Below are 27,834 nucleotides of genomic sequence, written 5' to 3'. Positions count from 1 at the left end.
TGTTCCGCAATGTCTCGCGGTACCCCTGTCATGTCTGATTCACGCCACGCGAAAACATCTGTGTTGGCGGTCAATATTTCTTGCAATTTGGCCTTTGTTTCGGCTGACAAGCCTGCGCCGATTTTAATCCGCTTATCCGGATGTAAACGGTTTGCTATAACCGTACTACTTGCGAGTTGTTCTCCCATGCTGGGAATGTTTACAGGCACAACAGAACCACACAACTCGATTGTTTGATGTGACGCAATTGTGGCAATCCCTCCTTTCGTAGGAAACTTAATCAAACCATGCATCACCGACGGTATAATGTTAAAACGCCGTATGAAATTTCTCCCAAGCAGCGTGTTGTACCGCGAAGTTGAACGAACCACATAAAAGTCAACTAACTCATGTCTGACCAACTGCGGATTATTATCATCTGCGAGTTCTATCATTAGCTCTATCCGGCCTAGCGGCTATGTGCTTTCTCCAGAGAACCCAGATAACGTAATATCAGACTGGCGTAGCTGTGTTTTGACTTCTGCAGGGAGAAAACGATAGCAATGCTCGTACATAATGTCGACACCACTCCCGGTGTCAACATGCATGCGTTTAATTTGTACACCGCAAGTAGGGATGCGACACTTGATGATAATGGGCTCGTTAACTGCGTCGATGGACATTACAGGAGGAAATGCGATCGGGAGAAGTTCCCAGTCATGGTGATCATTGTACTTTCTCCGCTGGCTAACTTTCTCTGCGTCGACCATATTAATGGTTAAGTCGGCGTTTTTTTGTTTTATCGACCTTTTGCCATGCAAAAGTTTTAGCCTTCGACCCTTCCTCTGCGGATTTTCCCTTGTCCTTCTTAGGTGGCTTCAGGTGATCCAATTTACCTGCGCGCAGTGCTTCAAGTACTCTTTCCATCAAGTTTTTGCATCGATTAGTGTCATGCCCGTAATCATCATGGAATTCGCAATACTTTGTTTTATCCCGCTTACCAAATTCTGTAAGCGGAGTTGGAACCGCAAAGGTCGCGCATACTGGTTCGGTTGCCAAAATTTCTTTTGGCGTTTTAGACAAACTTTTAAGCAGCGCATAGTTCTGATTATTGATGCCGCGCTGATTATTGTTTCGATAATTTCCACTTGATTTTCCTTTATCATTCCTGATAGGACCACCGCTAGGATACCTTCCGCGAAAGTTGTTGCCACGATTTTGATCACGCGAATGATCATCATCGTCTTTCCTCTCGTTGCGTGAACTAGCTGTTGGAATATCATTATCTTCGCCACTCCGCATATAGTCATGGCATTCATTAAGCGCTTCAGCATAAGTTGTTGGGACCGTATGGCGCAGACGCATTACCAGTGTTGGATGACGTTCTGAGTTTATACCATGTATGAGTCCGGAAATCTGTTGCTCTGGCTTGAGATCTGGTATGCTCAGACACTCATTAGTATATCTTGTGAGAAATTCACCCAAAGATTCCTTGGATTTCTGCACAATATCATGACATTCGATATGAGTGCGTTTGCGTGGCCTCTGATTCTAATATTGCAGCAAGAATTTCGTCCGCAGATCCATAAACCCGGCTATACTACCCGACGGTAGTTTATTAACCATTTACGAGCAATACCCTGCAGTGTCATTGGAAATATCTGACACGCAACCGGATCCACCCAACCTTGAGTGCGCATTGCGCCTTCAAAACGCTGTAAGAAGTCATCTGGATCAGTTAAGCCATTGTAAGTACCCAACGTATGAGGTATCTTTGGCGCAGATGGAAACGGATATGCAGTTATATGCGGAGGAAACTTATCAAAAGTAGTTGGTAGCTCAAAAGGTGGTTTAACAGGGTCACCTTTGAGCCCTGCGAAGAAACGCCTCATCATATCCTGAACAAAATCAGGTTGTGAAAATAGGTGGACCATGTCAGGAGGTTCCGCCTGCATAAATTGGCTTGCGAGATTCGCCTGCCCCTGAATATTTTGCCAGGGCTGCCCTGGCATCTGCGGATACAACCAAGGCTGATGCGTTGGAAAAGAGGGCAGGCTAACCGGTGCAGAGTATACGGGTAGCTGAAAAGGTGCCGAAACCTGTGGCGCAGATGCCTGCGATACCTGAGGATATGCCGCTATAAGCCCAACCGTATGCGCAGTGCTTTGCTGCTCTGCGGTTATCGGCGTCCAATGAGAATTGGCATCCGGAATGACACCGAACCCCCAACTATTAAGTAATGCCTGCGCATCCGCAGGAGTCAAAAACTGCAAAGTTGGACGCGATGGTTGCCAAGGTTGCAACGGTGTAAACGATGAATTCTGCTGAACACTCTGCGTCTGCAGAGGGATTGAAACCGTGGTACTATAAATAGGTACCTGGCCGCAGCATACCACGTGCGGGCCTACTGTTTCACCGCAAGTGCCTACCAAGATGACCCTTGGATCCACCGCGGAAAAATCCAACCGCGTAGTGGTAACTGGCGAGTTTGCCCTTGGCGGTGTAATCTCATCTGGATATATCGGCTTATACCTCTGAAAAGGCTCGCCGGATACAGGTGGAAGATATGGCGCGTATCCCGCCCCCGTAGTCATAGCTTGCGTCTGCTGATTACCAGACGGCGTGTTTTGATTATCTGTTTGAGTACGTTCCGATGATTCCCCGGAAGTCATGATACTGTTAAAGAAAAACTTCAAAAATTTTTGTGAACAATAAGCCTTATAATTCAAAACTTTAAAAGAAAAAACAAATAAACATGTCTTGAATTAGTTCAGCTCTCAATGAAAGCATCACTTGATCATGCATATTTTAACCATAGAAGTAATATGCATGTTCAACGCGTAAAGTGACGTTTAAGGATCTTAGAACAAGGCTCTCCGGTCCGGCTACCGTGAATAACCCTGGCCGACATGATGATGTCGGCGGGGTGGCCAAGTGATTAAGTACACCTTTAATGACGATCGTCGATTAGAAGGCCCCAAATAAGGTCGTAGGTACTAGTTAATCAAGAAACTAACCTGTTAACCTTTGGAAGATGCTCGGCAATGTTGGTTACGTAAGACGTGTATTAGATGATGATTACGTAAGGTGATTGTGTTTAGAATGATAGTTAGGGTTTGTATATATAGGCAAACCCTAATTCTAGAACCATCCGAGATAATGGCAATCCTTTCCATAACGAACTCCCTCGAATCACGGATGTAATTATGGAAAAGATATTTACTTGATAGCCAAGTAATCGCTGTACCGGGAACAAATGCATTAGATACGAATCCGCATAACGCACATGAGTACACGCATACGCACACTAGTGGGTGCCCGCATACATATGACTTGCGCATGCGGGTTGCGGTATCATTAGAATCTAAATAGTTAGAAGCGGGTATGAAAACTAAAATGCGAAACTGAAAACTGAAACGTGAAACTTAAACGAGAAAATTAAATTGCAACATAAACTTGAAATTAAATTACGAAATGTGAAACTAAAAAACTGAAACCACTTAGCCATCGTCTAAGTGGTATAAGCTCTGAGTTAGATTTGAGTCCTAGTTGGCACATGTTCGAATCCAGGGGTGGTTTTCTCAAGGATTCTGTTGTGGTGATAAAGGTGTATCCCTCAAGCCACTCGGTTTAATTCAAAGCACACCGGGTACCCAATGCAGCGATGGTGTGTGAAGAGTTTCCTCATAGCGTACGTAGGTGACAAATGAGAGCATTCGATGTCAAAATTGTCATTCTATAAAAAAACTAAAAACTGAAAAAGGGTTCGACCCAACTAGACCTAAAACTTTAAGATGATAAATGGTTCTCGAACCCAAACAGACCCAACCCGACTCGGGTCTCGACCGAAGCCATTCAACCTATTCTAAAGCTTACCCGTTTTAACCTGTGACCTTTTTCGACCCAACTTCGTTTGATTCTTAATCCTACCAGATCCATTTACCAGGTGTGGGCTTATTCGACAAAAATATTAAGATTCCACTTGAATAATTTTCTTTTTGCGCAGTCAAAAATAAGTCGTGACTTTAATAATTATCTATTTGTTACAATATCGAACGACATAATTGAATCCAAACATAAGTTATCAAATCACGTTACGCTATAGGTAATTATCTGATTACAATTATCTAACACGTACAATTAATTTTCAAGACACAAATTCATACATTTCGTCAGAGATCATCTCAAGTAAATGTGATTTGAATTTTAAATCTTCTATAGTTAATATTAAAATCCTATAATGATGATGTCATTATTAGGCTAATTCCTTTGTTAAGAAAAAATTAAAAAGAAAAAGAAAAAATATCTAAACATGGTGGGTGATGTCATTAATCTAAATAATTTTGAATTAAAATTAAATCTTATTAATTAAATCTTATTATTAAATTTTATTAATAATTATTTTAATTATTAAAATTAAATAATTTTGAATTATTTTAATTAATTATTTTTAATTGAGTACGAGAATGTATAAAAGCTAGGCAGAAGGAAATCAATTCTAAATTTATATTTTAATTTACACTTTTAAAATAAAATGACAACCAATATTATATCTTATGATTGGATGTTGATTGTTTAATATGCATTTTAGGTGTTTGATGAAATGTTCACCTGACGAGTTTCTTAGTCCGACTCTGTGGTTCCATGGGTCATTAAACTAAATAACTTTAGCATTTACGTTCACTTAATACCTAAAACATATTATTAAAGTTTCGTTAAGATAAACCCATGATTCCACGGGTCATTTCACTAGTTTAATGTTATTAGACTATATACATTAAATTCTATTCCTAAATACGTAATTAAAGCATACATATGTTTAATTAGAATACACATTTGCTTTTCTTTTTATAAAGCCAGATGAAATAAAGAACAAATATGATGCCCTCGAGTCATGTATATAATAATCTAACAGCTAAGAATCTGAATTAATTTAGATTCGACACTTCACAAATGCATCACATGAGACAGATGAAACCATAATGAATTAGTGTTACTGGATCACTCATTTTAATTTAATTTAATTTAATTTTAAACTAAATCAAAACTAAGATTAAAATAAAATACGATGCATATTTGGACATCAACCATTGGCTAAGAAATTGGTAAATCAAAACATAAGTCGACCTACGGTGATCACATAATCAAGGTTTGATAAAACTAAAAAACATGTTAGTGTCCACATTTGAGTTGTTTTTGGATCTTGTGCACACAAGTACGATAGTTTAATTTATTAAATTGACCAAGACATATTCGTCTTTCTTAAATAGTTACGAGTCTCGCAAAACATAAATGAATGAAATGAAATTGATCATAATTATTGTAATTTCACGATTAGTTTCATTTCATTCATGTATCACGATTAATTTCATTTAACTTATTAGTATTTATAACAATTAATATTTAAATTAAGGCAACCACATTATTTTTTTTCGGGTAGAGAGAACTACTCCGGCAAATATTTTAAAACCAAAAATATATAATGAGGGACAAAAGCGAATCACGAACATAATATCAGACGGGGATATAAGATCTACAACCAAACTAGAACGTAGCTAAACAAAGACAAGGTAAACAATAGAACTAACATGAACGACTAGTACGTGATCTGGAACTTCCAATCTTGCTTCAGTTCCTGAACTTGCACTGGTTTGACATAGCTTAAGCCGTACGTTGGAGAGCTTTAAACACTTGCATCTCCGTCCTAGGCTTCTTATTAAAGAGACAGCTATTCATTTCTTGCCATCTATAGTAAACTGAGACCGCAAAGACAAGTTTCGCCTCCATGAAACGAGGAATATTCCTCCCTGCTCTAGGAATTATCTCCTCCTCGATATTCCACTTCCCACTTAAATGCATGCGAACCTTCTGCTACGTACAACTCTATACTTGACTCGTAAATCTGTGCGCTCAAAAAACAAGTGATTATGCGAATTAGACTCTTCTTTACATAACACACACTCCACAGCTCTCGATGTGTTAAGCAACCAACTTATTTGTTAATCAAGAATTTTTTTTGCTTACAAATGTAACAAACCAATAAATAAATATTAGAATAATTGATCAAAACAGCTTTTAAAAAAAATAATTTATACAACATAATACATTTTCTAATCTTCTCTATATATTAAAGCAGAGTCTAGATTAGTTAAGATGAAAAAAAAGATTCTTTCAAAATTAAATTTCAGCCCTACGATAGGAATATTTTAAACAAATCTGATGGTCCACGTTTATATGTATTAAGAATTGTCTCTCTCATATTAGAGTTTATTTCTGTTCCAATTATGCCCTAAATTGACTTCCCATCTAAAATACGGAGAAGTTAGATTAAAACCGTCTACGATTATCTCACATTCTCACTCCATAACCAAATAAATATTTAGTAAAATGGTTCATATATCTGATTTAATTGTTAGAAGTGTTACTATAAGATTTATGTTAGTTATAATTTATGGTCACCGACGAATGTAATTGATTCTGAAATATCATTCAACCATTTTTCACATAATTATTTTAGAGTATTGCAACTAATTTTGACTTGTGGTAACGGTTAATTTGCAAATGGTATCCCCGAATTATAGTATCAGTTACAAAATTATTTCAATTATCATTAAACTCACAATCAATTACCACAACGATAGCAACTGTAACTGCTACTGTCCTTGAATTGACTAACATTATTAATCAACTCTTGTTGGTTGATCTTACTTTAATTCTTCATAATTTATATCTTATATCTTCCTGAGTGGGAAAATTGTTCTGAATGTGGCGTCAAGTGGAATTAGATGAACTTATGAGATGTGAATGTTATATCAAGAACCTATTATCTGCCGCCGATCATATGTTATAGTATGTTGAGGGTCTGCAAGGGTTAAGCTTATTGATCTTTCTATGTGTTTGATTAAAGTTTATAACTGTTGTACTTAAATTGTGAACGCAAAATTCTCAGGTCTGTCTTTACGTATTCAAAAATACTAGGATGTTTGCTTTAATGTTTTAACATGTTCGGCGTTTCTTATGATCACATAAAACATGTATACATTGTTCAAATTCGTTTTTAATAATAGGTTGGCGAAGGTTTTTTAAATTGTTTAGCAGAAGTTCCTGGTTCGGAATTATGTATTTATCAAATGTAGGAGGTTACCGACATAGAATTCAATGGTGAATCTGGCTAGCACATGACTGATGGAAGTAGTGGTGAAATGGTATGCTAAAAATAGCATCTTCGGTTTGTTTATTTTAAAAAGGTATAAATGGATGTATATGTCATCTCTGTATAACCTTGTGATGTAAAATTGTAACGACCCGTCAAAATCGCTATTGACGCGGCACGTTAATCATTGATTCCACAGTGAGGTTTTGACCTCTATATGATACGTTTTGATAAAATATTGCATTCATTAAAATAAGTGACTTTCTAAACATAGAAAGTTATAAACATGTGGGCAAGTGCTTAGGTATAAGCAAAACCCCGAAATACATAAGTCTTTAATTTACAGGTTGACATCACAGTCCAATTATTTATTACACAACGCAGTTTTATTTTGAATGCAATAAACTTTGTACAAAGCATAAGAGACTCCATGCAGGCAACAAGCACATCACAGCGGAAGCATTCTAAGGACCTGAGAATAAAACATGCTAAAAAGTCAACACGAATGTTGGTGAGTTATAGGTTTAATTGCTCGAGTCATAAACATGTATAAAGATAGACCACAAGATTTCATCAAAAGTTTATCAATAGATTCTACGTAACAGAGCACCCTGGTAACAAAACTTAACGCTATAGTGATAATTACCCCATTCGTTTTAATACACGCAAACCAACGTGTCTTAAACTCAAATAACATACGTCCGTTAAAAGGCTAGCGCTCTAGCTCGGACGGGGATGTCAAGCCCTATGGATCCATATACAATTATTCGCGCCCACCAGTCCATATCCTATGTACTGGCAGCTACTAGTTACCAAAGCTAAGGGATTTCCGGTTTAACTCAGTGTAGAATTTAGTATGTACTTGTGTTTTATCGCGTTTAAAATAAATTGCATGTATTCTCAGCCCAAAAGTATTTAAAGTATTTAAAAAAAAGGGATCTATAACTCACAGTTCAATATTGAGACTCAATATTGTTGGCAAATTGCGTAGACGTAATGATGGTAGACGACTGTATGGTTGGCCTTGGATTCAAGAACAATACCCCGAACAATACCCAATATTTCCTTAGCTTAAAGCGGTTTGAAACCCGAATTAAAACACCCTCGAATATACTTTATTATTATTAAACTTAAATTATAATTATAATTATAAATTAAAATTTAAGTTACAGATATATTTATGAAAAATATCGTCGAGCAAAACTGACTTTTTATAGTACTTATCGATTTACTGTAGCTCATGCGATCGCATGAGTTTTCAGTGTTTTTGCCATGCGATCGCATGGCCGCCTTTCTGTTTTTGTTTGCTAGTTCGTCGACATCAAATAGTGCGTACTGTAGCAAATAGTGTGTACTGTAGCAAATAGTGTTTACTGTAGCAAATAGTGTTTACTGCAACAAATAGTGTTTCACTGTAGCAAATCAATGTAGCAAACTCGTTTTCACTGTAGCAATGTAGCAAAATACGGTTTCACTGTAGCAAATAGTGTTTTACTGTAGCAAATTGTGTTTTACTGTAGCAAAGTAATTTTTACTGTAGCAAATAGGGTTTTACTGTAGGAAAGTCGTTTTTACTTGTACATATATATATACATACATATAATTGTTCATGAATCATCGAGAGTAATCAAAGGTAATTGTATATATGAAACAGTTCTAAAATTTTGAGACTCAATCTAACAGACTTTGTTTAGTGTGTTAAAATAATAAATCGTATAGAGAATTGGTTTAAATAAGTCAAAAATTTTCGGGTCATCACAAAAATGTCCACTTTTTTTGTGGGCAACATGTGGTCAGAAGGTTGGTTATTATCCTGGGATGAGCATCTCTATTCATATTCATCATCGTTCACCATATTTGTTAGTACAAATCTATAAGGCTGACTAATGATGGTTAGTTTCTTCATTAGTTCATGTATTTTCTTTGGCTTTGTTTGTCAAGAGGTGTCATAACCACATTCACTTATTACTTGCAGGTACTAATGATCCATTGTTAAAGTAAATTTGTGAGGTTGTAGCTGGAAGTCAGACACCACTTGAAGATGTGATCTGAATGAAGATTGACTTTCAAAACTTGAGCTAATGTATGCCAACTACGTAATTGGAATATGTGTGCTCCCACCAGTTTCAATTGAGCCTTCTTCAGAAGTATCCAATAAGCCAATTCTTTCCAGGTAATTTTGTCAAATTTAGTTATATTGTAGTGACCCAAACTTTTCCATGTTTATATATATTAATTGAGATTGATATTTACATGATTAAATGTTTCCAACATGTTAAGCAATCAAACTTTTTAAGACTTGATTAATTGAAATATGTTTCATATAGACAATTGACCACCCAAGTTGACCGGTGATTCACGAACGTTAAAACTTGTAAAAAAAACTATATGATGACATATATATGGTTATATATATAGTTAACATGATATTATGATAAGTAAACATATCATTAATTATATTAACAATGAACTACATATGTAAAAACAAGACTACTAACTTAATGATTTTGAAACGAGACATATATGTAACGTTTATCGTTGTAACGACATTTAATGTATATATATCATATTAAGAGATATTCGTACATCATAATATCATGATAATATAATAATTTAAAATCTCTTTTGATATTATAAACATTGGGTTAACAACATTTAACAAGATCGTTAACCTAAAGGTTTCAAAACAACACTTACATGTAACGACTAACGATGACTTAACGACTCAGTTAAAATGTATATACATGTAGTGTTTTAATATGTATTTATACACTTTTGAAAGACTTCAATACACTTATCAAAATACTTCTACTTAACAAAAATGCTTACAATTACATTCTCGTTCAGTTTCATCAACAATTCTACTCGTATGCACCCGTATTCGTACTCGTACAATACACAGCTTTTAGATGTATGTACTATTGGTATATACACTCCAATGATCAGCTCTTAGCAGCCCATGTGAGTCACCTAACACATGTGGGAACCATCATTTGGCAACTAGCATGAAATATCTCATAAGATTACAAAAATATGAGTAATCATTCATGACTTATTTACATGAAAACAAAATTACATATCCTTTATATCCAATCCATACACCAACGACCAAAAACACCTACAAACACTTTCATTCTTCAATTTTCTTCATCTAATTGAACTCTCTCAAGTTCTATCTTCAAGTTCTAAGTGTTCTTCATAAATTCCAAAAGTTCTAGTTTCATAAAATCAAGAATACTTTCAAGTTTGCTAGCTCACTTCCAATCTTGTAAGGTGATCATCCAACCTCAAGAAATCTTTGTTTCTTACAGTAGGTTATCATTCTAATACAAGGTAATAATCATATTCAAACTTTGGTTCAATTTCTATAACTATAACAATCTTATTTCAAGTGATGATCTTACTTGAACTTGTTTTCGTGTCATGATTTTGCTTCAAGAACTTTGAGCCATCCAAGGATCCATTGAAGCTAGATCCATTTTTCTCTTTTCCAGTAGGTTCATCCAAGGAACTTAAGGTAGTAATGATGTTCATAACATCATTCGATTCATACATATAAAGCTATCTTATTCGAAGGTTTAAACTTGTAATCACTAGAACATAGTTTAGTTAATTCTAAACTTGTTCGCAAACAAAAGTTAATCCTTCTAACTTGACTTTTAAAATCAACTAAACACATGTTCTATATCTATATGATATGCTAACTTAATGATTTAAAACCTGGAAACACGAAAAACACCGTAAAACCGGATTTACGCCGTCGTAGTAACACCGCGGGCTGTTTTGGGTTAGTTAATTAAAAACTATGATAAACTTTGATTTAAAAGTTGTTATTCTGAGAAAATGATTTTTATTATGAACATGAAACTATATCCAAAAATTATGGTTAAACTCAAAGTGGAAGTATGTTTTCTAAAATGGTCATCTAGACGTCGTTCTTTCGACTGAAATGACTACCTTTACAAAAACGACTTGTAACTTATTTTTCCGACTAGAAACCTATACTTTTTTTGTTTAGATTCATAAAATAGAGTTCAATATGAAACCATAGCAATTTGATTCACTCAAAACGGATTTAAAATGAAGAAGTTATGGGTAAAACAAGATTGGATAATTTTTCTCATTTTAGCTACGTGAAAATTGGTAACAAATCTATTACAACCATAACTTAATCAACTTGTATTATATATTATGTAATCTTGAGATACCATAGACACGTATACAATGTTTCGACCTATCATGTTGACACATCTATATATATTTCGGAACAACCATAGACACTCTATATGTGAATGTTGGAGTTAGCTATACAGGGTTGAGGTTGATTCCAAAATATATATAGTTTGAGTTGTGATCAATACTGAGATACGTATACACTGGGTCGTGGATTGATTCAAGATAATATTTATCGATTTATTTCTGTACATCTAACTGTGGACAACTAGTTGTAGGTTACTAACGAGGACAGCTGACTTAATAAACTTAAAACATCAAAATATATTAAAAGTGTTGTAAATATATTTTGAACATACTTTGATATATATGTATATATTGTTATAGGTTCGTGAATCAACCAGTGGCCAAGTCTTACTTCCCGACGAAGTAAAAATCTGTGAAAGTGAGTTATAGTCCCACTTTTAAAATCTAATATTTTTGGGATGAGAATACATGCAGGTTTTATAAATGATTTACAAAATAGACACAAGTACGTGAAACTACATTCTATGGTTGAATTATCGAAATCGAATATGCCCCTTTTTATTAAGTCTGGTAATCTAAGAATTAGGGAACAGACACCCTAATTGACGCGAATCCTAAAGATAGATCTATTGGGCCTAACAAACCCCATCCAAAGTACCGGATGCTTTAGTACTTCGAAATTTATATCATATCCGAAGGGTGTCCCGGAATGATGGGGATATTCTTATATATGCATCTTGTTATTGTCGGTTACCAGGTGTTCACCATATGAATGATTTTTATCTCTATGTATGGGATGTGTATTGAAATATGAAATCTTGTGGTCTATTATTATGATTTGATATATATAGGCTAAACCTATAACTCACCAACATTTTTGTTGACGTTTTAAGCATGTTTATTCTCAGGTGATTATTAAGAGCTTCCGCTGTCGCATACTTAAATAAGGACGAGATTTGGAGTCCATGCTTGTATGATATTGTGTAAAAACTGCATTCAAGAAACTTATTTTGTTGTAACATATTTGTATTGTAAACCATTATGTAATGGTCGTGTGTAGACATGATATTTTAGATTATCATTATTTGATAATCTACGTAAAGCTTTTTAAACCTTTATTGATGAAATAAAGGTTATGGTTTATTTTAAAATGAATGCAGTCTTTGAAAAACGTCTCATATAGAGGTCAAAACCTCGCAACGAAATCAATTAATATGGAACGTTTTTAGTCAATAAGAACGGGACATTTCATATATACTCCTAATACGTATATGGGGTGTGGTAAATGTGAAACTAAATTATAGCATATGTTCAAATTTATTATGCTATAAGGACAAGAATATAACCTTAGTGTTGACTATGATTTTGCTCTTGCATTAATGAACCTTGTGGCAGTGGAATATGTCAACATGGTGGCATTTAATTATGTCATTATGTTGGCATTTTGTTATGTCAGTACAATTTGCAAAAATTGGAAAGTATAAAAGCAAAAGAAGCAGATATACAAACTGTGTTGTCTGCTGAAATTTATCTATTTGCTACTAAAAAATGTGATTACCTGATGTAACATTCACGAAGCCTCCTAGATTGACTAATTTGTTTTCGCAAGATGAATGAGCTATTGGTTTAAAAATCACGTGTTGTTGTAGTTATGAGACTTCATTTTCGAGATGAGTTCCTAACAAATAATTTGTAAAAGGGAGTATTAAGTAATTAGATTTCTTATGTATAATTTGATTCAGTCCCTTTACACCAGTGTATGTTTTTATGCTTCTTATGGCATTTTCAGTGAAGGTTACATGATGTTTTAATAATCTTCGATTTCAATATGTAATTTACATACTGTTGACTTATATGTTTGACAGTGATCAAGGTTAGAAATCATTGATAAAAAGTTGTTTGATATGTTAAAAGTATTGTGTGAATCTTTAGTTAGTGAGGATGTCATGGCAAAGATTATGGGATTGAGTTGGTAACCTTTGAAATATTGAGATTTTTTGAAATTTAAAATCTTCCATAATATTGATCCTTATATATAAATATAAATTATTATTCGTAACCTCCTTATGAAATCAATTGATCACATTGTTCAATTATAAAAATATTTATTTTTTTATCCCGCGAATTCGCGGGTATTAAACTAGTATTGTATTTTGTCATAATCTCGATAGTAAGAGAAACAGAGTTGTTCGCATATGTAGCCGGTGGTGCGATAACTGGATGCAAACGAATTGTACTAGTACTCACACTATTAACAGGCTGATGTTCGCATGAACACACACGCACAAGGCGTGTGCAAATTCGGTGTGCGTGCTACGATTTTGCTTGTGAGGTTGCAGAACATTTATCTCGCATAAATGCCACATCTCTCCCGGTGATTGCATTCGCCCCGTAAGTGTGGGAACATCTAAGATTCAACTTTCGAGTATATAACTAGAGTAAAAAAAAAAGTTAAAAAATAATACTGTATAAAATTTTGGATTTTGCTAATGACAACCTAAAAGTTGTCGTCAACATGCATTAAGGTATTGTATATGGGCATATGATGTTTTATAGTCAAATATATTACGTCGTTTATTAAATTGTACAATGTCTTAAAGCGTGTCATTGTCCTACAATTTTAGAGGGTCTGGTTAGGGATGGCAATGGATACCCGATCCAGTGGATATCCACCCGATTATTCGTGGATATGGACGATTTAAATGGATATGGATATGGATGTGGATGAAATAAATTCATTCATAGATGAACCCGCTTTCACTCGAAATAACTAAATATATAAATTTATCACTCAAATTAGTATCATTTATGTAGTGATATTTCAATAATTATATTCATATTCATCTTTCTTTATATTTTCTCTAAAAATATAACTTTCTTCTTATATTTTGTTTTGTTTAAATAATCAAATGTATTTATCGTACTTTGGTGGTTCAAATGTGATTCCATGTAACTAAAAGTAAGCAACTTACATGTCGATATCTTTACACGTTTAATAGGTTATCTATTGAATATTTGTTATATAGATTAGTAAAATGTAACTTTCGGTCGCATAAACTATTAAAAATATTACTTTTGATCGTATATAGTGAACCACCGCTTATAATTGTTAAAAATAAAAAACGGATATGGATATTTATCCATTAACCCGCTTCACCCGACGGATATGGATATAGATGGATGAAAAGTAAAAAAAAATAAATGAATATGGATATGGATACGACCTCACCCGATCTATATCCGATCCATTGCCATTCCTGGTTATGGTTAACAAAATTATAAAATGTTAATCTATATAATTTTTTTCAGAAAATGTATATGTGAGTCTCTCAGTTGGATTCCATAACATTAACGTATAACATTAAAACCCTCTGTTTGACTGCCACCCAAATTAAAACCGTCTGTCCACCAACCACCTCATCACCACCACCACCATCTCCGCCGCCACCTGCACCCTAACGCCACCGACACAATCTCTACATATTTCCGTTTCATTACGCAACATTATCATTTACCGCCGTATTGACCGGTCAAGATATCACAAATTATTCCTCGATTCCTGTCAGAAGAAAAAGTAAGTTGTACGAAAATAACATTAATGGCGCTTTCAAGCTCTCAATCGACGTTTTCTCCCTCTAGGTTTCTCTCTCTAGAAACAGTACCTGAAGATGATGCTGATGAAGATGAGGTAATTGAACATCAATCGCAGATTCATCTCGAACATGATGTTCGATTCTTACTTGAAATGGAGAACGATCGTACGCCCGTTCAATCGGATGTTGATGATTGGATAATAACCGCTCGATCGGAAGCAATCCAATGGATAATCAATGTTTGTTAAATACTTTTTTCATTAACTTAATTAATTTTCTTTTTGTTAAAATACTAATTTTTAATCGATTGATTTAATTTGATTAATTTGCAGACGATGTCGTTTCTGAAATTACGAGTTCAAACTGCTTACTTATCCGTAATGTACATTGATCGGTTCATGTCAAAAGGACTTATCGCTGTAAGCAACCGCCAACCACTAAAAAACAGTTAAACCGAGATTAAATTGTAAATTAAAAAAAAAAAAGAAAAAAAAAAGATTTTGCTAACGAAAGCGGTTGTCGTTAACATGCGTTATTTTATTGTACATATTCATAACTGTCAGTTAGAAATGACCGGTAACCCATGAACAATCATATAATGCATGTTAACGATAGCTCTAAATGTTGTCGTTAGCAAAATAAGAAAAAACAGAGCAAATTAATTCAGTCGTCAATAAACGATCATTTATGAAAATGTGAATTTTACTTATATGTTTGGATTTTTTAACGACTCGTTAAGGTGTATAAAGTATTGTACGATTTAACATATGTCACGTTATTATATCAATATATAACTGTTAGATACAATATTTTAATGCACGTTAACGTAGCTAGAAAAATACATGTTTGGATGTGAAGTTTTTATCTGTTTCATTTGAAGAGGGATAAGCATTGGGCGATTAGATTGCTATCGGTTGCTTGTTTATCGTTAGCGACAAAAATGGAAGAACGTGAACCGCAGCCATTATCGGCGTTTTTGATCGGAGGGTACAATTTTGATAATAATCAGATTCAAAGAATGGAGCTTTTAGTTTTGTCTACTTTGAACTGGAGACTACATTACATCACTCCTTTTCACTTCATTCAATCCTTTATTCAATGTTTTTTTGAAGAAAATAAGAAACATTTTACATCTCTAATAACACAAATTCTTTTTGCGGCAACAAAAGGTAATTACGTGAATATATTTATTTATTAATTTTTGGTTATTTGTTTTACATATGTATGATTCTATTTTGTTGTTGAATAATTTTGTAGATATGAAGATTATGAGGTATACTTCATCAACAGTAGCAATGGCAGTAACATTGACTGTGTTGGATCAAAATTTGACTAAAGAATCTCTGGAGATTAAACTGAAGACTACTTGGTTGAATCTGCTTTTAAATCATGTGAGTCACTGCTGTTTTTTTTTTTTTTGGACGGCGGTTAGATGGTTAGTCACGCACACACGCAAGGAAGAAACCCGGGATCGAATCCCCTTGCAGGAATTAAATCTGGTAAAACTCCCCCCGGATTCGAACCTGCGCCACTTCAATGAGCGGTGAACACGGGCCCGCCCCAAAGGAGCTGGTACCACTCAGGCTGATGCCTCGGTAATTTTGGATATTATTGGTAGGGACCATAAAAAATTATCTAGAAAGTATGTGGTTACATATTTTATACGTTTACTAAATTAAATTGATGAAATATATAGTTATCGTGACTTTTTATGAATCCGTAACGAATACTCCGTATTTTTTATTTTTTAAAAAACGTGTGCTGTACATGGCTAAAATAGTTTTCTCTTTTTAAAGATAAATATTCACACGCTAGTTTTATGCATAGGCCTCGTGTAAAACTTGTACGAACCAGATTAAGAATTTTAGTTCGAAATTCCAGTAACTTTTTAATATTATGCTTAAAACTCCCGTAATCAATGATTAAAATTCTAGTCCTGAATAAGGATAAATTCTAGTCCTGAATAAGGATTTTAAATGGGTATACGGATAAAAAAAAAAGAAATCACGTTTACACTATCCGATGAAGGGAATTATTTTAATTTAGATGTTAGTGGCGATTTCAGAATTAAAGCTCAGTGAGATCCCGAATTTTTTTGCAGTACTAATTATATTTGAATGCTATTCAGTGATTGTTTAACTGAAGAAAGAAACTATAAATTTTAAAAACATACGAGGTCCTATAGTTAAAATAGTAGTGTTTTATATAATTTGAAAAGTACAGTGATTGTTTACCTAAAAAAACCTATAAATTCAATAATATATGGAGTCCTATAATTTAATTTAGTTGTGACTTTTACAATCTGAAGAATACTTTATAATAAAAAATTTCAAACTAGTGGTGTTTTGATATCACACAGAGTATAGCATAGAATCGCCCATGCCAGATGTATGTTTCGTATTCGGATATTTCGTGACTATTTCTTACATTTTTTCCTGACTACTTTAAAATATGCTTTTAATGTTATTTGAAATTGAGACCGTTCAAAGTAACTCAAAGCCTCAACCACGAGGCTAAATTGATAATGATATGGTTTAAAAAAGCATTATACTAAGTTAATAAGCTTTTAGTTGTTTAGTTAACATGGTATATATATTTTATATATAATGGTTGAATAGGAGGATGTGTATACTTGTTATTTTTTTTTTGAAAAGCAAGATATTATTAGCTCACAAACAAATTACAAAGTTCAAGTATGGCATGACAAGTACCATACATTAAGTGATACACATTTTGGGCTTGTGAGGCTATCAAACCCAATCCCGAAATACAAAGCTAAATCGAATTACAAGATGTTTAGATACACACATGGATTGCTAAGCCAAGTTAACCAATCGAGTTTCCTTCCATGTAATCGGTTTGAAATCCACTCGAAAGATTTGACTTGGATCTCGTTAAGCGCAATAGGAGTGCTCCAACTTTTATCCCGAAAAACCTTGTTGTTCCTATTCTTCCACAAATAGTACGAACATACCCATTCCGTTGCTTGCCAAATTAATTTCCCGATATTAGATGTTTGGGTCGGGGTATTTCCTCGAAGCACGATGTTTGTGTATACTTGTTATAGTCGAGTGTTGGAGCTCCAACCAGTAAAAGTGAACATCTCGAAACACGATTTGGTAAACAATCCATCGATTGGCACAAAAAGGAAGAGGCTTACATTTGGTGAAGAGGAAGACAAGCCAAATCAGTGAACCTAGGAAACGGATCCGATTTATTTTGTGTATCGGGTTTATTTTGGTTCTTTAGAATTTTATATTTTTTCAATTGAATATAATTTGTGGGTTTGTTGAGTAGAGTTGACATTTAAAAAAGAAATAAAATGACCACATTGAAGATTAAAAATTATAACTTGTAAAAAAGGTACTTTTCCTTTTTTGACCAAATTAAAGTATACTATTCTTTAATCATTTTTGCACCTTGTAAACACTTTTAATCTTTCATATATATATATATATATATATATATATATATATATATATATATATATATATATATATATATATATATATATATATATATATATATATATATATATATATTCCTTTAAATTCCAAATAAGTCATATTAAATGTTTGACGGACAAATACATTTTATTTAGCAAATGCATGACAAGGTTATTTCGTAATCATTTTTACCGTGTCACTAGCCATCCGAAATGGAGTATAATAAATACTCCGTGGTATTAAGATTTAAAATTGAGACGTCTCATAACCATATTAGATTCCTAACTACAACTCTAATTTTAAAATATTCAAGTTACTCCGTATTATATTGATGATTACTGCTTAGTGTATTCATTTAAAACACTCTTATCTGGTCAATGAGAACTCAATACAAAAATCAAATATACCTAAATGAACAATTTAGTTTACGTATAATACGACATCGTTTTTTTCCTTGATCAACTGTTACAAATATTATAGTACTCCGTATGTTACGAATATTGCATAGTTTTTTTAAATCCCTTTACCTTTTTCTTACTTACTTTTCCCCTTCTTCCTACCTTTTTACGCTTTAGGGGGTAAACTTTTTCTTGGCATTTTAGTGAATAACACTTATATTTCAACATTTCCTACTAACTTATGGTTTTAAAGTCACAAAAATTACACTTCATGTCAAATACATTGAAATGTTTAATTGGAGATTTTAATCTAAAACCATAGATATGTTAAAGCCACTTCTTATCACTTCATTTACTCTTCATATCTTTCACTTATTTTTTTATTTAATTGCTAAAATAACGATTACTATTAAAGTTAAGATACAACAACAACAACAACAACAAAACCCAATACCACATGAGTGGTGTATGAAGGAGGTGGGATGTAGAAGATCATTCCCCTTTCAGAGAATAAAAACAAGTCATTCATCCGCACAAAGTGAAACATTCTCAAAAGTAGAGAAAGTCACCCCCTTCTCTCTATTCGACGGATAAAGAGATTGCTTCCTAGTGGACTTCGGGCCAATAAGTAGGAAATTTTTAAAAAACACTAGTAAAATAAAAATAAAATGGAGACGCCATGAAAATGGTACAATCAAATTTCAATGGTTATTAAATCCTGCGTGGAATTCAATTTAGACTCTAAACGGCAGTCAAGACGCCAATAAATCGACGCTTGTTGTCGACTCAAAAATAGAGCCGATTATTAAAATTAGGATGCCTTCGTCAATAAATGATGGATCCAAAAACCCGATACAACAAAACCGACGACTATTAAGGCTCGAAAGGAGTAAACAATCAAGAACAAACCTAAAATTAGTTAACTCTATCCGAGCCCAAAACTCTAACGGCCATAACATCATCCATGACAAACGAACTAATAACGAAATGCAAACCAATAAAACAATACAAGACAAAAATCAATCACAATATACCTATAACGCATACAACTAAAAACAGAAACGTGACTAGGAATAGGATGCACCCTTACCATTCCGTTTATCCGGACGTGATGTCATCCCCTCAAGCTTATCAATATGAGCGTCTTTGCCACTGTGCAACGGGAATTGATTGGTAATAATGTTCGACGAGCTACTTTTAATACGAACACCCTCGCATGGTGGAATCCCCCCCCCCCCCCCCCCCCCCCCCCCGATCCACCATATCTTGAAAAAAAAAAAAAAAAAAAAAACCTTTTTAGGAGAAATTGAGAAACCCGCATTAATAACTTCCACATCAATATCTTTTGAAATACTTATTTTGTTAGCATCCAAACAAAACGTTATTTCTTCATCTTTTAATGACAACCCGACGTTTGATTCTTTCCCCTTCTGTTTTCTTTTTCTGACTTTCGATGTCTTGGGATCAACAACTTTCTCAACATTAACCGACTCAACAATAAATCTAGAAGGTAGACCATCATCTAATGAACTGTTAGAAACTAAAACATCTACGTATCCATGATCATCACCCAGAGGAACACCATGTACCGATACAGGAACAATCAAAGGAGTAATATGCTCAGAAACTGTAGCGGAGACAACGTCCTGCCTTCTTGTTATTTTTCCAAAACTGAAGCATTCTCAACACTTCCAACCTTTACCCGACTTCAGTACCATCTTCATCTTCCTCGCCGTTTAAAACATCGACTGCAGCTACGCAAGGCATATTTAACGTAATCGATATCTTTCACTTATTAAGTGAGAGTAAGTGAGAGGGAAGTGAAAGAGTTGATGTTGATGTAAAAATCACTGAAAATGATAGTGACTTTATCAGATTCATGTCAAGTTAAAATAAGTCAAAATTGGTCTCCGATGAAAAATGTAAGATACTGTATTAGTATCTAATCTATTCATAATTAACAATACATATTTAATGTCATATACATTTTTTTAAAGACCCTTTTGTGTGTCTAAAAATATTATAAAGCGTCATAATATGTCAATCTATAAGGACTCTTTTCATGATATTCACGTGACTCTAACAAAGGTTTCATAATCTTATTTGAGTTTTAGGACATGTTTTACTTTATAGGAACGTCTTATAGTAGACGTCGGTTCTGAGGTCCTTTCAAAGTGAAAGGTCTCAAGAAATCACATTTTAGGACACTTACGGATGTCCTACATGCTCATTTTTCTTGCAGTGGTTAAAGGCTTCACGAAATGTATGACGGGTTTTATAAATTTATGGACCAAACAGTTTCAAGATAGCAATTTAAGGAATAAGATTTGTTAAAGAAATTTATGGACCAAACAGTTTCAAGATAGCAATTTAAGGAATAAGATTTGTTAAAGAGTGTGACTTACTTTCATATCACACTCTATCCCCCCTCTCCACGTAATATTTACTATTTTTCCAGCACATTTGTCACGTTACTACTATATTTCACAAAAAAAACTCTGATCATCTCATCACCATTAATAATAGTTTCGATATCAATCGGGGTTATCGTGGCACTAAGAGAATGTTTGATTCTCAACATCATCAGATATAATCTTCATCTACAACAATAAGTTGTTTTTCTATAAATCTAAGTTATTTACGAAAATAAAATATAAATGACACATATGAAGCATACTTGGCACGTATAAATCGAAATGTCAGATATCACCACATTATTGGTCCTTCTGCATGTCATTTTGGTGTTGACTAGATAAATCAAATACATTCTTTTCGATACTTTTTTTATTTGAAAATCCCTATGGCATTGCATTTAGCATTTAGCAGTGTTGATGAGATTCCACAACCTAACTCATCAATCTCAAAAACAAGAGAAGACAAGCGAGGATATGGGTTGACCAGTCAAACCTTGATTGTGCGGTATTAGACTACTCTGGCAGGATGTACTCCCTACTCCCTACCAAGAACCCTCTCCCATTTTTTATTTTTTTTTTAATACGAGAAATTCTATCCATACAAATTTTTTACTCCGTACTAAATTACTTTACAAACTCACATCTTTTAAAATATTAGTACACAACTCAAAATCAAGTAGCTCAACTTGTTTAACTTAATTTTGAAATTTATTAATTAAGTTTCTCAACTTATTCAAATGGGTTTAGGTCATTATTGACCATATTAATGGTTAAGGTGTTTAATGGATAACTTGACATTATTTTTTGTGACATACTTGCATAATCAAGTTGCCTTTTATCTTGTTTCATTATGTCTAGTTGTTAGTGTGTTCACATGTATGCTAGTTGTCATCTAGCTTTACTAGTGGGTCTAGTTGTTGGTATGTTATGATTATGTTTTGCTTTAATCCTCTATATAAGGATTTGATTGTAACCTTTTGAAATCAATCCAACACATTTAGTTTTTCATATTCTTGTTCATATTATTTCCTTAACCTTTTATTCATAGCAAATAACTTGTTGTTTTGTGGTATCTAGAGCTTGGTTCTAAGTTAAACTCTTGTGTGCAACTACTCAAAGTTTACTCAAAGTTCCAAACTAGTTATCTTGCTATCAAAAATGGAAGGCACAAATGGAAACAATGGTGGTATGGTCAATGGAATGGAGAAACTTGTAGGCAACAACTACAAGTATTGGAAGATGTGTATGGAGGATTTTCTTCAAGGTCATGATCTATGGGAACTTGTGGCCGGAGGTGATGCCATAATTTTCGTAGAAACTCTAGAGAATGTAGAGTCAAGAAGAAAATGGAAGGTAAGGTGTGGAAAGGCTCTCTTTGCATTAAGAACTTCAATTAGCAAAAAGTTCATAGAACACGTTCGTGATATTACTTCTCCAAAAGAAATACGGGATACTCTTGAGAAAATTTTTTCTAAGAAAAACACCGCAAGGTTATAATTCTTGGAAAACGAGTTAGCAATCTTAAGACAAGAAGGTATGACTGTTTTCGAATATTTCTTACGGGTCAAAAATCTCTGTTCTGAAATATCAGAGATTGATGCCAACGAGAAAATTAGTGAAGCTCGTTTGCGAAGATATCTAATTCGTGATTTGAAGAAAGAGTATGTCCCGTTCATAACCTCTATTCAGGGGTGGGCTACTCAACCTTCGGTTGAAGAATTGGAGAATTTACTCTCTAATCAAGAAGCTTTGGCCAAGCAAATGGCTAAAGGATTTGAAAATGATGCGGTATTGTTCTCGAAAGGAAAGAACACGAAGAAAATTTCATCAAACAAAGACGACAAGGGAGATTCATTCCGCAAGAAGAATGAAGAGGAGAAAGAGTCGTCAAGTGATGATGAAAGTGAATACAAAGGAAGGAAACCTCCAACATGTTACAAATGTGGAAAGGTTGGTCATATTAAGAGATTTTATCGTTCTAAAGTCACAAAAGCAAACGTGGCTTGCACAAGCAACGATGATGAAGTGAAATGGGAACAATGTTTTACCATTGACACGGTTAGGAAGACTGAATCAATGGGATTTTGATTCGAGTAGCTCTCATTGTATGACCAGTGATGAAACCATCCTTTGTAATAAGGAAGTTGTTAGTAATGTTCTTTTCTCGGAAGAAAAGAAAGGTTTAAGTGTTGATGAAAGTTGAGAGCATTGTCTTTCTATCTAAGTTGATGATTCGGTTGGAACTTCTCATGGTGAAGACTTACACAAATTTCAGAATCAAGGAGTTATGATGCTGAAAATGGAGTTGAAAATGAAGAAGTAAGTGACAAACTGGAGGAGAAGAAATCAACAAAGGAGGAAAGACAACCCGAGCATCTCAATGATGATGAGATGGATATCAACAAGGTATTTACATGTTTTTCTTTAGGTGGCGTTTCTGAGGAACCGACAAGTTACAAGGATGCCAAAGATTCTCCGGATTTGAGAATAGCAATGCAAGAAGAGAATGGTGCATTGGAGAAGATTGAAACATGGGAGGTTGATAAGAAGCCGGAAGCAAATAATCCGGTTACTTGTAAGTGGCCTAACCTCTTGAAGAAGAACTCATATGGAACCATTAATAGGTTCAAGGCTCGGTTTAGTGATGATCTTTCGAGTCATTGTAAAATGAAGAATCTGGGGGAGATTGGTTGTTTTCTAGGGGTGGAAACCGGTAAGTGATGTGTGCGAGGGGTAGTATGAAATAGATTATATTTTACTATGAAATACTATTAAATACGATACAATTTACACAAGTTATTTATTTATTTATTGAATGGATATACCTAAACCTTGCTACAACACTTATAGGCAGTGTACCTAATCGTAGAAAAGTGTAGTTTTTAGTAAGTCCGGTTCGTTCTACAGGGAGCTGGCTAAGTTTAACGCTATATTTATTTTAAACTATATTTGTATAAATAAATAAATAAATATATATATATATATATATATATATATATATATATATATATATATATATATATATATATATATATATATATATATATATATATATATATAAAGGGGGTTTTACCGTTTAAGGACCGGTTTATCGATTTTAAGACTTAAATCACAATTAAAACCTAATGTAAAATATTAAATATAAATATAACTTAATTTAAAGCGTAAAGTAAATGACGATAAATAAAAATGCGATAAAATAAAAGTACAATAAATAAAATGACGATAAATAAAAGTGCGATGAGATATAAAATAAATGAATTATGCTTATTTAAACTTTCGTAATCATGATGTTTGACGTGTTGATTTTAATTTATTACCAAGGGTTAATTGTCCTTTATCCTGGATTATTCGATATGTCCATCTGGTTTTATCCATAATAGTCCATCGGTCATAATTATAAAATGCGAAAGTCTTCGTCAAATTACCCTTATACCCGAAGTCAAATATTCCAACTAATTGGGGACTTAAACTGTAACAAGGTCTTAATACTTTGTTTAATAAATACACCATGTTATCGACTGCGTGTAATCCAAGGTTTTAATACTTGGTTAACAATTGCACCAATTACCCTTGAATGTAATCCACCCCTGTTTTAATGAGTCCATTGACTATTAATCCATTTCCGTGTCCGGTCAAATGAATAATTAATAGTATTTATAAATATTCCTCCCACCGTACCCAGTCAAGCGTATGTGGTTAAATATAAATACGTCAAATTATAAATCTCTATATTAAATCAACGAGATATCATTTAATTAATATAAAGCCCATTAATAGCCCATAGTCCAATTTCCACAAGTGTCGGTCTTTTGTTCAAACTCCAATTATGGTCCAAAGCCTAATAACCCCGTCTTAATATTTAGTCTAACATCACGATTACTTCAGCTTAAATAAGCATAATAATAACTTATCTACGAGACATTAATTTAAAAAGGTTGAACATAACTTACAATGAGTATTAATCACGTAGTGTTACACGGACAGAGTTTCGACTTACAAACCTTAAAACATTCGCTACTATAACCTTATTATTATTATTAACTTAATATTAAAATTATAATTATAATTAAAATATAAATATATATATATATATATATATATATATATATATATATATATATATATATATATATATACCTTTACAGAAGGAAGAAAGAAAGAAATGGTGTAATATGATCGTCGAATTGCATGTCCTTTTATAGTGGGATTTGGGTCCTGGTATGCTCCGCGACTGCGGAGCTTCCATATCCAGCTCACTCAGATTTTGGCTCCTAGCTTGCCGACGTTTATTTATTTTATATATATATATATATATATATATATATATATATATATATATATAATTTACATAATTAATTATATATTATATTATATTTATATGCATAGTTGATTTGTAATTTTAGCTCCGTTGAGTCGCACGTTGATAGTTGGTTCATGTCTCGGTTCCGGATTTTCGAACGCCTTTTCGTATAATTTAATATCTTGTACTTTGCATTTTGCGGCTTGTACTCTTGTCATTTTTAGACGTTTCTCATCAATAAATTGAACCACTAGGATTGTACTTTGTACTTTTTAGCTTTTTGGTCATTTGCATCTTCAAATCGTCGAATCTGTCTTTTGTCTTCACATTTTATTATTTAAATGATAATCACTTGAAAATAGAACAATTGCAACTAAAAGCTTGTCTTTCTTGAAGGATAATGCTATGAAATATATGTTCGTTTTTAGCATTATCAGTAAGATAGAAGATGGATTTTTAATCTCTAACAAGGGTTGTGCAAGGGGTATCTTGGAGCATTCCAACATGGGGGAGTCAAGACACGTGATTACTTCGATAGAACCAAACCTCAAGTAAGAGAAAGATTGTGAAAAGGAGCTAAAAGAGTTTACTTGGCTAAGAAGATTGATTGGTGACGTACTTGAACAAGTAGATCAAACTGAAATGTGACAACGTAAGTGCAATCAAACTTGCTTCGAATCCTGTTTTTCATGCTCGTACTAAGCATATAGGAATGAGATATCATTTCATTCGTGAAAAGGTTCTTAGCGGGGAAATCGAGCTAGCAAATGTAAGGACAAATGATCAAGTAGCCGACATCTTTACTAAAGCTCTAATGAAAGTCAAGTTCATGGAATTTCGAGAGGCGTTGGGAATTTTTGATCGGGAGTTTGCACTAAAGGGAGTGTTAAAATATTAGTGCCCAACTTAAACTCAAGTAGCCGAACTTGCTCAACTTGATTTTGGAATTTATTGATCAAGTTGCTCAACTTTTCCAAATGGGTTTAGGCCATTATTGAAAAAATTAATGGTTATGGTGTTTAGTGGACAATTTGACATTATCTTTTGTGGCATACTTGCATAATCAAGTTACCTTTTATCTTTTGTGGCATACTTGCATAATCAAGTTACCTTTTGTGACATTATCTGATGAGTCAAAAGCATGCTAGAATCTGGAGAATTAGAGTCTGAAGTTGCAGACTTTGGTGTTTACTGAAGTCAACGGTTTGAGATTTCTTGATGCCTAAGCTAAGGAATATTCTGGAGATATGTTTAAAGTTTAAGAAGATTTGTTTTGATTCGGTTTTTATCTCCAGAAGATTAACTTTAGAGTTATTTGCATATTAGTTTAGTTTTTAAGTTTATCTTTACCTTATTTATAGCTAAGTTGTTTTGGAAACCACATCTTTAGATTTGGTGTTTTTCTGTATAAATAGGGTCGTGTGGTTTGCTTTGAACTTGTATCTTTTGCACGATCAACATTATCAATTTTATATTTTCATTATCGTGTTCTCTCAATTCTTGCACTAATAATTCTTATTTATTATTTAATTGAGAATCTGGTGTTCATAGTTCAATTACTATGAACTAATAACTGGTATCAGAGCGGGTAAGGTGTAAATCCTATTACGGTAATCTTTACAAACGATCCATATTTTTATAAATATGTCTACCAGTACTATTCCTACTCCAGTTATGGCTGGAAAAGGTGTGCCAATATTCGATGGCACGGACTTTGCAACTTGGAAATTGAAAGTCCTATGATTTTTAGGATCTATTCATGAAGAAGCTGAGCATGTTCGTACAACAGGACCCATTATTCCTGGTTCAATGATAGCTGCTGTTCCTGCCATAGATACTGTTGCTGCACAACCTGCCTATTTTCGTAAAACACCAAGAGAAAGGTGGACTGAAGCAGAAGCTATCAAGTTCAAACTAGATAGCAAAATAAGGAGTATTATTGGGAATGCTGTTACTGTTCCAATTCTCAGAAAGATCAGTCACGCTAAGACTGCTAAAGCTATGTGGGATCTGTTGCTTAATGACTATGAAGGAGTCACTGTTGTTAAGACTCATAAGAAAAAGAATCTGATTAGATGTTATGAAAATTTTGCTGCTCAGCCTAAAGAATCTTTGAGTGATCTTCATTCAAGATTTCAGGTTCTAATAAATGATCTTGAAAGTGTTGAGGTAGAGAAAACACAACAAGTGTTGTGTCAAAAGTTCATTGAACTGTTACCTTCAAACTTTGAATCTGTGATTACATCTATGGTAATCAGTGAAAAGATAGATAACTATGAGTTAAGTGAATTGTTTGGCATAACTGTCAAACTTTGAGGAAACTCAACTAAAGAACAAGATCAATGCTA

General features: G+C 33.7%; 1 protein-coding gene across 1 annotated transcript; it reads left to right on the top strand.

The window, feature by feature from the left end:
• The first annotated feature begins 14,870 nt into the window (after positions 1-14,870).
• LOC139859350 (cyclin-D5-3-like) lies at positions 14,871-18,119 on the top strand. The gene is made up of 6 exons (XM_071848142.1): positions 14,871-15,164; positions 15,258-15,344; positions 15,806-16,094; positions 16,183-16,316; positions 17,544-17,782; positions 17,993-18,119. The coding sequence occupies exons 1-6, from the start codon at positions 14,931-14,933 to the stop codon at positions 18,117-18,119; spliced, it is 1,110 nt and encodes a 369-aa protein (XP_071704243.1). The 5' UTR covers positions 14,871-14,930.
• The last annotated feature ends 9,715 nt before the right edge of the window (positions 18,120-27,834 follow it).

This window comes from Rutidosis leptorrhynchoides, chromosome 7, assembly GCF_046630445.1.
Source record: "Rutidosis leptorrhynchoides isolate AG116_Rl617_1_P2 chromosome 7, CSIRO_AGI_Rlap_v1, whole genome shotgun sequence".
NCBI classification, from domain to species: domain Eukaryota; kingdom Viridiplantae; phylum Streptophyta; class Magnoliopsida; order Asterales; family Asteraceae; genus Rutidosis; species Rutidosis leptorrhynchoides.
Note: the sequence above shows the minus strand (reverse complement) of the source record. Positions and strands in the feature narration are given on the sequence as shown.

Excerpts from the sequence above, each read along its gene's own strand:
- LOC139859350 (XM_071848142.1), top strand. The coding sequence starts at position 14,931 with ATGGCGCTTTCAAGCTCTCAATCGACGTTTTCTCCCTCTAGGTTTCTC. Across the intron at positions 15,345-15,805 it reads TGTCAAAAGGACTTATCGCT|AGGGATAAGCATTGGGCGAT; the intron begins GTAAGCAACCGC and ends TTTCATTTGAAG. Across the intron at positions 17,783-17,992 it reads AGTTTCCTTCCATGTAATCG|TCGAGTGTTGGAGCTCCAAC; the intron begins GTTTGAAATCCA and ends TACTTGTTATAG.